Source organism: Salminus brasiliensis, chromosome 18 (assembly GCF_030463535.1).
Source record: "Salminus brasiliensis chromosome 18, fSalBra1.hap2, whole genome shotgun sequence".
Taxonomy (NCBI): Eukaryota; Metazoa; Chordata; class Actinopteri; order Characiformes; family Bryconidae; genus Salminus; species Salminus brasiliensis.
In genome coordinates, this window is record NC_132895.1 from 14984966 (window position 1) to 14998729 (window position 13764).

At 43.2% G+C, this 13764-nt stretch overlaps 1 protein-coding gene across 1 annotated transcript in view; it reads right to left on the reverse strand.

Moving 5' to 3' along the window:
* Positions 1-13764, reverse strand: part of zbtb16a (zinc finger and BTB domain containing 16a) — a 110176-nt gene that overhangs the window by 31517 nt on the left and 64895 nt on the right. Inside the window, exon 5 of the mRNA XM_072661979.1 lies at positions 10291-10377. Within this exon, the coding sequence (XP_072518080.1) occupies positions 10291-10377 (87 nt within the window). The remainder of the gene's footprint in view (positions 1-10290; positions 10378-13764) is intronic.

The following is a 13764-nucleotide window of genomic DNA, read 5'->3' on the forward strand; positions in this document are numbered from 1 at the left end:
GAGATTTACTCCAAACGCTGAGGGAACAAAAGGAGCCCGGTCCATTGTGGAGCTTCGCTGTTGCGCCTCTAGTGAATCCTTTTCTATTCAGCCACTCATGGCACAGGGGTTAATCCATTACAGGGATACTTCAAGGTGGGAAACTCAATCACAAAAGCGTCTCCCTGTGTGTGCGGACATTTTTTTTTTCTTTTTATCAAAGCAGAACATTTTCCTGTACTTTATGCACCCCCGACCACCACCCCCATATCTCACCTCCTCCATGCTAGCTAATTAACTATGACCATTAGTATTTGAGATACAATACAATCAGATTTGAGAGGGGGGCTAATGCTTGTTCAACACAGGATGAGTCTCATTGTGGCAGGACGATACGACACATCTCTGGCTAGGATGCTGGCGGATTGGGAGATTCCTGCTGGCTCCTTTTCGCCATGTATGAATCGCTGAGTCTACAGGAGTCCATAATCTCTGGACAAAACTTTCTTCGCTCTCTTTTTTTTTTCCCCTGGACATGTGCTGCTGTCTCCTCCTCACAATGCTCATGAAAGGCCCTCTCTCGTGGAGATTCTCCCCTAACGCCAGGCCAAACGGATTTAGATATCAACGTTCTCTGTCAAATCGGTGGCGGGAGACAATGTTGACCATGGCAGTCATGCAGAGACCCCACAAAGGACCACCGGCATCTATGCTAAGCCGGCCCAGAGAAGCCCAGAGCAGAGAGTCGTGGTGGGTCTGAGGAGGCTTCTCTCTGAAGGGCCAGCAGCCCGTGTTCCCAAGCAGAACACGCAGCCAGACTGTGACCAGAATGCAAGGAGTCAGTCAATAAACGAGCGACTCATTGTGGGAATTTATACTTCGCCTAATGGCTAAACATTCTTGCCAGCAGATGATTACTTCTGGGTGTTGGCTGCACGTCTGCACATGGTATCTATCAGCCAGCTGAGCATCGCAGCCACTGGAAAACTCATTTAGATCCTATCTGGGGAAAAAATTAGTTTGGAGGGAGAAAAAAAGGAGAGAGAGAGCGAGAAAGAGAGGCTAGTCTGGCCTGCACTTGATTTAATTTGGTCACTGATACAGCGGCCAAAGCACTTGTGCGCTCCTTATTTTTGGGATGTAAAGAGGAGAAAAAGCCTTCTGTTCAAGAGTGTGGTTGTAAGGACACACACACACACACACACATGCACGCACACACACCCCACTTCAAAGCATTTAAGCATTACAGAGGAGATAGGTTGCCGCTGCTTCAGCTGGACCAACCGCAATCCAAATCACCACATTGAAATGAAGCTTTTCAGTCTCGTCATTTCAAGACCTTCGTGGTGATGCTCCAAAAGCTCTCTGGAGCTCAGGGTCAAACGCTAATGCAGGAGCCAGGAGCTATGTTCAGAAAGCCTGGGCTACGCCACCCGTTATCCACTCAATAAACTCCAAACTGAAAGCACTGCTTCTTTGGAAGCAGACATTTTCTTAACAGACGGGAGTAATAACAGAGCTTTGCTGGAGATATTTAGCTTACTGACTCACAAAAAGTATGACAACCACTGCAATAATTACAAGACCACTATAAACTGTAATACTAGAATCTGACTGTAAGTAAGCTATACAGATAGTGAGAGGGACTCAGACAGATGGGCCCTCCGCTGGAGTGGGGGACAGCTTGCGCAGTAATGGATGTAAAATGAGATATGGGGATAGAGTCTGGCACAGCTAATAAGACATTTAATCATCGGCAGCTGACCGGCACATGGACGCTTGTTGCCACACAAGCTTTGGCCAAACCATCCACTTCAACCTTTCAGATAGGGATACGTGTACATAGCATGTTGGGTATTGATGTACCCTTTTGCTTGCATTATTCCGTCAACAAAATTCAATCGAGTCAAGATGGCAATAGACATCATGTCAACAAAGACAAAATAGTCTCCATTTCTTCCCTTTGTGCATGGTGAATTACCATTGCAATTTACATTTGCCTGGGCTTAGATTTAATCTGTGGTCTAACAAACTGGTTCCAAATGTTTACTGGACTGAACACAGAAAAACATGACATTTGTAACTCTTTCTTTAGTCTCCATTCACGCCAAACTCTTCTATTTTTTTTTAAATAAATAAACACTGAAAAGTACTAATGTGTAATGTACTTCATTAAATCAATATTCTAATAAAATGAATCAATAATTCAATAAATTGAATTTTGTCCTGAATTTGTCTCGTAAACTGTGCAGTGCATCCAACAATAAAGGCATAAGTTAACTTTTTTTTCAATGTACACTAAACGACTGCACCGCTCGACACACTACTCGATTCTGTCTTCAAGTGTTGACTCTGACTGGCGAAACAAAATCTGTAGACTGGAGCCAACCAGCACAGAATCGGGGTAAAATCGCATAGTGTAAACCTGGCTTTAGATATAGAACTTCTTACACTGGTCAGTCTGAATATCTCTTGTCAATAATTAGGTGTACCTGGCCTGATTATTTTTTATATTAATACTTATTATTGCACATAATTTTCATTTTCTCTATTCCATAACTCTCATAGCTCTTAAAAATAAAGATGTTACAAATGGTTCTTTAAGTGAGAACTACTTTTGGTTCCATTTAAAAAAACAAACAAACAAAAACACAAACATGCTCTTAACAGAGTGCGATTGAGAGGAAGATGGGCTTTACTTTTGAGCCTTTGCTCCTCCAAAAGTTTCTTCCGCACTCTGGGAAAGTTTTCCCTTGCCACTGTTGCCTTAGGCTTGCTCACTTAGGCCCTGGACCGAAATTCTGCAAAGCTGCTTTGTGTCAAAAAGTGCTAATTGGGATAGAACTGAACTGAATGCATCTCTGACAGAGCATGTAAGCAAGGATCCACATTGGCTTTCCTTCCACTAACAGCTGTGTACCTTACATTTCACTGTGACAACGGATGCTGAGTAATTCTTAGCAGGTTCTATAATGGATAATATGGCTTATGATTGATAACGAAATAATAAATCTTGAATTAGAGGGGTTTACAAATTTGCCTTTGTACAAATCTGCGGCCTTCCCCGGCACACAAGCCCTCACATTGTGTTGTCCAACTTTAATGCACTCTGACAAGTTAATAACGTCACAATTAACTAAATGCTTAACAGACGCCTGCTCGCACTGCTATGATTGAGATAATAGACATGTATGACATGACCTTTATTTACCAGTGGCACAGACCTCATTTGTAAGTGACAGGTAGGAGGGAGGAGATGGGGGTGAAAGTAGGGGGGGGGTTCATAGAGCTGTGGTCATAATTGGGGGGGGGGGTTTATAAGTTAAAGAAAAAAGAAAAAAAGGGGATGGGGGGGGGGGTGTACTCCCTTCTCCCTTTTCTCTCTGCACCACAACACAGGCGTGTTGTCCTCCTGCTTTTCTCTCGCTCTGTCAAAACTATTTCTGGCTTGAGAAAGAAAGTGTTTACTCTGTGGCCTGCTTCGCTGGAGTCACGCCGTGTTCCCACCGAGCAAATCCACTGTTCCCCATCCAAAATGGTTTGCATATTTTCCCTGTAACACAAGACTTAAAAAGGACGAGGGGAAATCGAGAGGGAAGGGGGGGGCAGTGGCTGCCATTATTTCTGGATTTACATGCAGTCAGTCAGCTGCTCTGCCTAGTGCCTTGTTTGCTGAGCTTCTCTGGAAACATTGAAGAAAAAAAAATTTGCTCTCTCTCTCGGAAACAGTCGCTGCTCATCTGGTGCACACTACGAAAACATCTCGGGCAGCCCCGAAAGGTCGAAATAGGAGCTGAAAATCTGACTAATACTGACTAATCAGGGTCCCAATGGATGCGTGATTCACTAAGAGGCATCCGTTCTAGCGGAGTCGGAGGGGTTTCCTGGTCAGTTTGTTCTGCACAGTCATAATAGCATTGTTAACGGAGATTCCAGGCACTATTCCTAGCCACCCACTTTGCCGAAGCTGCCACAGACAACCTAGAACTTTCCTCCCCTATCATATCCTCTCATCACAGGGAGGATAACAGCACCCCAGTGTGCTAAATACGGCTCTCCGCCACATATATCACATCACTCCGCTTAAACACTGACTCAAACCGAAGCGCGACTGAAATCAATACTGCTCATTTCAAATGCACGCTACATAACGCGAAAGCCCCTTTAGCAACATTCACGACTGCTCCCCCCCCTCATTCTTTCTCTCTCTTTCGCTGTTCTGCTTCGTTCCAATCCCAAGAGATGAGTGATCCTGGATTTGAAGTCTCTTCAAATTGGGCTCTGCCCTTTAAAGTAGGTCAGACTCTAGCAGTGCTGGAGCTGTGCGTCAACAACAGCACATGATGTTGTTTTTCTCTCAAAGTCCTGGCACTGAACACCAACTATTTCGGGGCCTTAACCAGCCCCTGCACTGTCTTAAAGAGCCACTGCTCGCACGTCAGCGGGAGCGACACCTAGCCAAAGAATGAGCAGCGTTGGGGACCAACACCACTGTCTACCAGATTATGTTTGTGTGTCATCTAAATGTTTTTCGGTTATTGAAATGAGATTATCTCCTTGCGTAGCTGCTGTGCACTGAGTCATGCCGGTTACTCAAGAGGATTAGACACTAGATTAATAGAGCAGGTAAATAAATCGTTAATAACAGCCAGGGAAAGGCAATGAAATGTAAACAATGCGGGTCAGCGCCCTTCCAGAAGCTCAACTACGGCAACAGCTGATTCCTCTGATGTCAGCGGCACACAGTGGGTGCTACAAAGGAGCCCATTGAAGGGTCGGTGTTACCCTGGAATGAACATGACTTCAGAATACTGGCAGAATACTGGCATTCGCCACTGCTGCCAAGTGTTCGCTAAGACAGGGCTGACCATCAAAAGCTTAAATGCGGCTTTCATTCGACACCTTGCACCTTTTCATATTTAAACGCTCTGGCGCTGTTGCGCAGCATGGTGAAGGCATGAACCGAGAGCAGATGGTACTGGGAAAGTAATGATTTCTGAAAAGAAGCTCTCAACCAGATCAATCATAAAGTAAGTCATCTGTGCCATTTGGGGTATGTTTTAACTACAGCCAACCCATGTAACTTTTCCATGAATGACCGATTTGGCGACGGAGGCTTTTCCAACAACTCAGCCCACTTCAGCAGCAGCACTTCAGATAACGTTACAGGAAATGACCGCTGCTCTCTGTACTTCTCTGGTGCTGTGCTGGACCAGCTGCCAACTTGAAAACGGAGACCTGGATGTTTACAATGACATGAAAACTTTGGCCATCATAAACACCACCTCCATGCCGACAGTCATTAACTATTTATAAGGTGGATGCAACACTGAGTTACATATCCACTAGAGAAGGTGTGTGTGTGTGGATTGGGGAGGCGGGGAGGTGGGGGGTGGGGGTGAGTAGGAGTGACTGTTACTGTGAAGCAACAGTGATCCCGATTGTGCCTGATTGTGCAAAAAAAAAAAAAAGAAAGGAAAGAAAAGAAAAAGATGAGAGACCTTGGTTTAGCGATATCTAAACGATCACCAAACAAGCGTAATTCCTCTTCCTGTTGCAGACTTCACACCATCACTAAAACGGCATTAAACTGCATTCTGCGAGCGTAAAACACACTTCAGAATGGAGCTTGTGCGTCAGTAATCTCTTCTCAAAAAGTGTATTTTCCACACATAAAAACCCCCTGATAACCCACTTCCAGTCTATCTAGGCTGCAGAGATGAAGCATATGGGTGAGCATATTGAGGGACTGCGCAGAAAAAAAAGGAGAAAAAAAAAAGGCCCAGCGTATCAAACTAGCCATGCGTTATAGCACATTTAAAATATAAGCCTGGTAGCCACAGGGGAGGCTGGCCTCGCTGCTGTTCAGCTCCCTGGCAGGAGGACAAGTCTCGCTGCCCGTTTTTTTTTTTTTTGTTTTTTTTTTTTTTTGCTCCAGACTCCAGTTCTATATTTAGCCAGGCTTTCCGCTGGTATGCCTCTCTGATCGTTAGCCCCGTTTAACCCCTCTTTACAACGGGCCCCATATTGGTCAAGGCCCTGTGGAGGCCCCATCAGTAGGGGCATGTCGAGCTCTTTACATGTGCCTGTCAGACACTTGTGAGCCTGTCCAGAGCCGTTCTGGGATCAGTTGCGGTGCTGTATGAGGCCTGGATGAGAAGTATAGAGTGCTGACCATGTTTATTGCAGTATTAAAGACTGTTCTCTTCTACCGGAGTACCTGCTGTGTTTACATACTGTATGTTATAAGCTGACTGTGCTTACCTATAGGTCATAGCACACATTCAGTACTGAGTGCAGTGTCAGCGCTGCACTGTCCTGTCCTGTCTGTTTACGGTGTCTAATGTGGTATTTATTGTATTTATAGTATTGTTCTGACTCCAGGTTGCACCACTGTCCTGGAGGAACGCCATTTCTCTCCACAGTGTACTTGTATGCAGATGGCATGACAATAAAAGCCTCTTGATTTGAGTAAAGCATTTTTGTTTTTAATAGTGTACTACCGTACAAGTAATCACAATTCCTGCCCGAAACTGCGTTGGCCTTCTACAGCATATAAATATATATCATATAACATATACATGTTATTTATATCATTTTCCTGGGGTGCTCTAGAGTAAAACCTGCTCTGAAAACAGGCTGAAATTAGGGATATCCCGATCTAATCCAGTAACTCTGCTTCAGCTTTTTGGTTCTGATCCACTTCCGATTATTAGGTTAGCTGTAGCAGAGTGCCATCTGGAGTCCACTAGGCACCAATAACAGACGTGATCCTCAGCTGCAGCAGACAAACTTCTTATTTTTTCAACAACTACCCCAGACAGTTCATTTGTGAACTTATTTTGGTGAGCAAAACAAAAAGAGCTTTATGTGAACTGATAGGTGTGGGGACACACCAGTTAGAACAGAACTGCTGCATTATTTAAGGTGGAATGGAAAGGTTAAGGAAGAGGAAAACTTTAGCTTAGACTTAGCTTAGAGCCTCGCTGTAAACGTGACAGCGAGCAACAACAAACGGCACACAGAGCAGCAGTTAAGGAGCTTGATATTTAATCTGTCAGAAGGATTTAAACGTCCCTCTTCCATAAAATGTTTGTCTACTTTCTGAAGTTTTTCCACTCTGAAAACATGGTTTGTTTGTGTGTTATTTGTATATAATTAAACTGTGTATAATAATTCTCTTTAGTGTAGGTTTAAGACATAAAAACAGTCTAGGCCAGGTTTGAAAGCCATTCATATAGCATACAGTGGCAGCCCCCGGGACTATGGGTTTATTTACTTTATTAATCCAAACTAAAATGTCATTTGACACAGTCATATATCTGGAAGAAGATGTGATGCTGAACTGAATCAATACAACCCAGGACTAACTATGTTTATGCTGCACTGCCACTGAGCCACACTCTATTCATAGCCAGCCTACGCTGAACAATACATCAGGCACACTGCATTTCATCACATTTGCCTGAATGGATAAGAGCATTCGAAGGTGTTTATGTCTGATGCTTAAATTTAAAGGGATTCTCTTATGAGAACGTTTAAGCGTTTGAGTGTGAATCACTCTGCATTGTGCTTAACATGAACCCCTGACTCCAATTTACTTAACTAAAGAAAATACAGGACACACACAAATGCGTTTTTTTCCTTTTCCCCCCACAAACTATGGAAGACGGTACATTACATTATCACTTTATGCAAGAGCGTGTAAAAATAAATCTAAATGCTCAGCATCTATCATTTTTTTCTGGGTCTGGTTCATGGCTACAAATGAACACAATATGCAGCTATGAATTACAGTAACAGGATATTAATATTAACCCTATAAATTGCCTGGAAGATGACCCACATTTCCATTTCTTGATCTTATACATATGTAATATCCTTAGTTACATTACATAACTTTCAGATAATACAAAACAAGTGTATTATAGCACTTTATTATACCACTGTTCGTTCCAATCTCACAATATGACTGAGATGCACATTATGAGTGAATATCTGTAAGCATCAGTCTGCTTTGTTTGTCTATAACATAGCAAAGACCATTAAAAAGTTACATTTTCTAAGTTTAAAATGACAGTGAGTCTACTGAAAAGAATTAACTTCTAATAAACAAAAAAACCCATGTCCTAACAGCAAACAAATATATAAACGTGCATAAAATACATTAAATGCTCGTAAAACAATAAAGCTCTAAAACACAAAGTACTGCAGTTAAGTCACCCATCTTTCCCTAAAAAAAGGAAGCTATGGACGAGAAGACACTAATATGGGAGGTGGAGAACAGAGAGCTGTTTGACTCTTCCTCAGTATTCAACTGCAGTAGTGCTCACCCCTACAGATTAGAATTATTTTTATTGCTGGATTTAACTATATTTTTTTCTTCCTTATCAGTTATGTCTTTATTGACTGAAAATCTAATATTGAATCAGGACTACAACTGTGGTATAAAATCACAAATATGCACTTGATGTGATATTGGCGCTGTTATACACTCCCTCTAGTGTATAATTATTATGGAATTAGTTTCATAGCAGCTACTTGATAATTTATGGTGTTATTGGGCTTGTATCTCAGTCAAGGATGAAGCCCAGACCTGGACTACACAGTATTTTAAATGTTTTTTTTTTATTTGAAAGGAAAACACAGTCCATGACCTGGCATTAGCCCTGTCCAGAATTTACACAATTGTCTCCCTAACCTATACAGTCAGGCATTATTAGTGTTGGAAGTTTACTTTTTTAGATTTGAACTGGATTTGAACTATAAAGCTAATGTAGCCAACAAGAAATTGAAGTCACACTACTATTGTACGTTTGGGTATGTGTGGGGAAATTGAGTAAATATCCTTTTTAAGCAAACTGTCTTTAACAACTGACTAATACTGCTTTGGTTTAAATGACCCACGATAAACTATTGTACCATAACAAATGATTCCACATGCATGAATTTACATGCAGAATGATCTAAGTGAGAGTGACTGCTACACTGTGGCGTGCTAGACTTGTGTGTGTATGTGTGTCTGGGTGCTGGAACATTCTCCCAGGGGCAGATAGCCGGGCCTGTCGGGAGAGTGAGGAGTCAGAGCATGGCAGGATCCCAATGTACCGAGGGCCGCATGCATCACCACATCACTAACTCCCTCTCCCTCTCCTTTACCCCAGTCCTCCATCACCCAGCAGCCCAACAGCCAAGCAGCAGAGGTCATCGTGCACTGGACAGCGTCACGGCATCACGTCAGCAAATACCCCACTCTGGTGCCAACCCAACACAGGCAGAGGCAGAAACTGGAGAAGCCGTGCTGTAGCTGAGGCTAAATAAAGTGGTATGCGCTTACACACGTCACATGGAGGGTTCCTTCACCCAGCATCGTTATTGTAGGAACGCTAATAAACAAACAAGGCCAGCCAAGATCGCCCAATGGCTATTCCGTTACTCTGTAACTCCATAATTCTCCTTTTCGTAATGACAAGTAGCTCGGGGGAGGGGGGGGGGGGGGGGCAGTGGACGAGCTCATGACCACCAACTGCGTTCTCCTCATCCACAGAAAAGGTTGGCTGGCCTTTCCAGCCGTTTTCCAGTAAGCGCTCATCTGCTGGCCTGCGTGCCAGGGAAGATTCCAGACCCGTCTCCAAATACACACATGACCATGACTCAAGCTTTATCTGTTTATAAATACTCCGGACTATCGCATTGCCTAACGTTCACTCATGTAAACAACTTTACGGTGCTAGGAAAAAAAATATGCTATACAGTCCAAGATACATCACGGGACATTACGAGGCTGAGGGGTATCTAAAATTGGCCTGGCCAGGATGTGCATGCATGTGTGTTTGTGTGTGTGTGTTTCTCACAATGGGCGGGTGGCAGTGGCATTACCTGGTGTGGGTGGGCACTTGGATATGTACAGATTAAAAAATAGAGGTGCTACAAATAGTTCTTTAAGAAAGGCCATAGAAGAACCATTTTTGTAGAAGAGTTGCATGGTTGCATAATATCAGAATCATATTGACAAATAATTAAATAGATACATAAAATATTATTTAAAAAAATGGAAAAAATTGCCTCTGGACATTTAGGTAGGCTCAATTCGTCCAATGTTTTAAAATGATATTTAATGATAAGTGGGTGCAATTTCAGTTTTTACATGTGTCATCTGCATCTGTGTTTATACATATTCACTCACCACAGAGTTCCCATATCAGTGAATCCCCAGTAAAAAAGTGGAATGGGTTTCTCCTATGTAGGTTACTTTTTGGGAGGGCCTGCACATATGCACCCAGCGAGTGGATGCAGAGGTCATGGTCTTACCTGTGTGGATCTGTCTGTGTGCTTCCAAAGCATCTTCCTTCTGGAACTGAGCTCCACACTGGTCACACACTATGGCCTTCTCTCCAGCTGCACACAATAAAAAGACAGGCCTTTCAACCCAGGAGGCACTAAGAGGAGGGTAGGCAATAGAATGCAATGCAGGCATAGTACAACATCTAAAAATAATGACAAAAAAACAACAACATGGTTACCAAGGACCCCCCCCCCCCCCCCCCAAAAAAAAAAAATAAAAAAGCATCCCCTCTATTAGTCACTCTCCTAGAATGTGGATGTGCAAAAGTGTTGCAATCTGGATCCAAACACAGGAACTAACACAGTGCACACAGCACTCACAGACTGCCTCTGCCTCTTGTGTCTGATCAGAGGGGGTCATCTCAGGTCAGAGCCTTCATATTGTACTGTATTCATTCTGGCGCAGGTGTGGCTCAGGCTGAGGTGGAGCCATCTTTTCTTTTTTTTTTTTTTACAATAAGGCCCAGTGTATTCACAACACCATGTCCTCTGGTTACGGCACCTCAGCAATCAAAACAGGAAGTCATAGTTAAGATAAAACAGTGCGATGGAGATGAAGCGAAGGCCCTGTTTCACAACCATTGTGAAGTTACAAAACATACTGTACCCTCGCCTGACACAGGAAGAGCCACTTTTCATCTTTCACTGGTGGAATACGTGGTGCAACAACACGTTCTGCTTTATGCGCAAAACTCTGGTCAGATGTGGCACCATCAATTCAGAGAAACACTACCAGAAACCTACAGTCGCAACAGGCTGCAGTTTCAATGACCCCTCTGGAGTTAGACTAACAATTCACAGCATATAGCTTGTGTGTAGCTAACATAGTATATTATAGTATATTATGTTATAATATAATGACATTATCATCAGTAATATTTACTTACAATATGTATCAAAATGATCTGCACAGACAAGGTTTTCCAATTTGTCTTGACAAAAAAAATTATATTATACAAAATTGGGGAAAAAAAACACACAAATGTGTTATTTTTTTGTAGAATTTACACTTTTTCATAGAATCTTAACATAATATCTTCAATTCTCAGAAAGTTTAAAGTTAAGTAAAAAAAAAAAAAAGAAATCAATAATCAATTGTCTGTCATGACCACAGAGGTGCTTGGAGAACAGAGCAGGTGGTGGTAGGGTTGGGCAATATGCATTTTTTCATACCATTTTCATACCCGACTCAGAATACCACGTATATGGTGTTATCAGAGGCGGAAAGTAGTGTAAGTTGCACAAGTAGAGCAGATGGTTTTACGTTTACGTGGCTTTCATACAATCTCATCCTGTGTTCAGTTCAGTTTGCTCATGGACTGAACGCCGTGCACAATTTAAAATAAATCATTAAATGAAAGTTAAACCATTAATCTGACGATTACACATTTCAGTTCAACTGCCCTGAAAAAGTATGATACGTCTGCTGTTACAAGGACAGAAAGCTGAATTGATTTTTATTAATTTTTTCCCCCTGTGGTTTTGGACCTGTAGCTCACTCGCTAAGCTAGCCTTTGCTTAGCTAGCTCAGCTAACGACGCAGCTCCACCGTGTATCAGGCAGCTCAGCACAGACACTGTTGACTTGCTAACTGCTGAGCTTCCGACACAAGTGTTGACAAGAAAGACTTGTCTTAGAGAGCGAATTCGAGCTACTGGGGTTGGGAGTAGCAGAAAGACGGAATCAGGCAGGTTCTGCCATGCGTGTACTGAAGGCTGGCTAGCTTAACACGTTAGTAGCTAACAGGCTAAACATAGCACAGACTGTGTTCCAGCTAACCGAGGCTCCAATCACACATGTTCAGCCTCATATCGGAGAGCACAGGGTTGAGTGAATGGTCTTAGGAGTGCTTTCAGCTGTTTTCAGGCACATTTAACGGACTGGTTTATCCAGGTTTGCTTGCTCTCCTTAATCGAGCGTCACTAAACTCGCAACGATGGTGAGCTTGTTTTTCCCCCGACTTCGTTTCTTAGTGTGACCCATTATTGAGCTCCAACAGCACCTCCACCTTGTGGCCCTCTCAAATGCACATGAATGTAGTAGATGGCCAAATAAGCTCATTCATTCTATGTCACCTTTAAAGCTAACCCAGATGGATTTAGTCTCAATTTATGACTTTTTATAAATGTGGATTCGGCATGGAAATATTGCAATATCGGTTCATCCCTAATTAAGGAACAACCATTTCTATCACCAGGCACCAAGATTACACACATATACACTACACTGTCCTGTCATGAAGGTGTTGGGGCACAGTGAGGTTTGGTGGGGGGTGGGGGGTGATAAAGCAGCCCCACGTCTGGCCACAGGGCAGCTGGGTCCAGGTACTGCAGCAACAGCCTCAGGTGGGCAGGTGGGACACATTAATCATCGCATTAAGTGGTCGAGAGAAAGCATAGGAGCCGGTCTGAAACCCACCCGCAACACAAGCAGTAGCCTATCAGAGCGGGTCATTATCTCACAGGGGGGGTCAGGGTGTCCAGCCACCCAGCGGGAGTGTGCTTTCAGGCCTCCGCTAAAAAGTCATGAAATTAAAGTGATAAATTCTAGCCCTCCTCTTTGATCAATAGGTGCTTTCCTGTTAAGTGAGGGTGAAAAGGGTGAAAGAAAAACACCTCTTTCAGGTTTGGCACAGAGTCACCCTGCTCCTTAACCCTCCTCGTTCCGCCCCTCACTCCCCACGTCTCTCTCACTCGTCGAGTTTCTCTCTCTCTCTCTGGGCTGTGGTGCAGAAAGAGAGCAGAGGGCCAAGGCTAGAAATAACTGGCTCTCGAACACAACGAGAAGGAAAAAAAAAGTGGCTATAAAAGAACTGTTTTCTAACAACTCCCACTTCCTTCTTCCCCCCCACCTCCTTGGAGTTGCCACAGCGGGGCCGAACCTGACATAATGGGCCCTTACACAACACGAGGTTCCCAACAAGCGCAGGAGAGGTGCCACGTGCCACCCTGGCCTGTTCCCTTTTCACTTCCCCTCTGAAATATTGCACAACTGGAAGAGAGGGATTTACAGCTGCTAAAGAGACACTCTGTTGGGCTGGAGAAGTTCAGCCTTGTGCCTTGTTTTTGCAAGAATGAATGTATGTGTGTGTGTGTGTCTATGGGTTAAAAAACAAGGGCTGCATGAAGTATCATGATTTTTCAGGATTCTGACCTTTGAGATACTGATACTGCTGACAGCCACCAGAACCAACGTTCTGTTAAGCATCTGTAATAACTATGTAATTGCACATTAACAGCTGTATTAACAACAAAAACTTAACTACTGGTGGTGTATTTGCGGTTTCAGATGAATGACAGTAATACAGCTTATGCAATTACATGTGTATCAGCTATTCCCGCTTTTGAAATGATATACATGTAATCATTTTTGTGTGAAGAACCGTTTAAAGTTTTCAAAGATGTAAACTTTTACTTAATGTAGTGCTCCTATCACAATCAC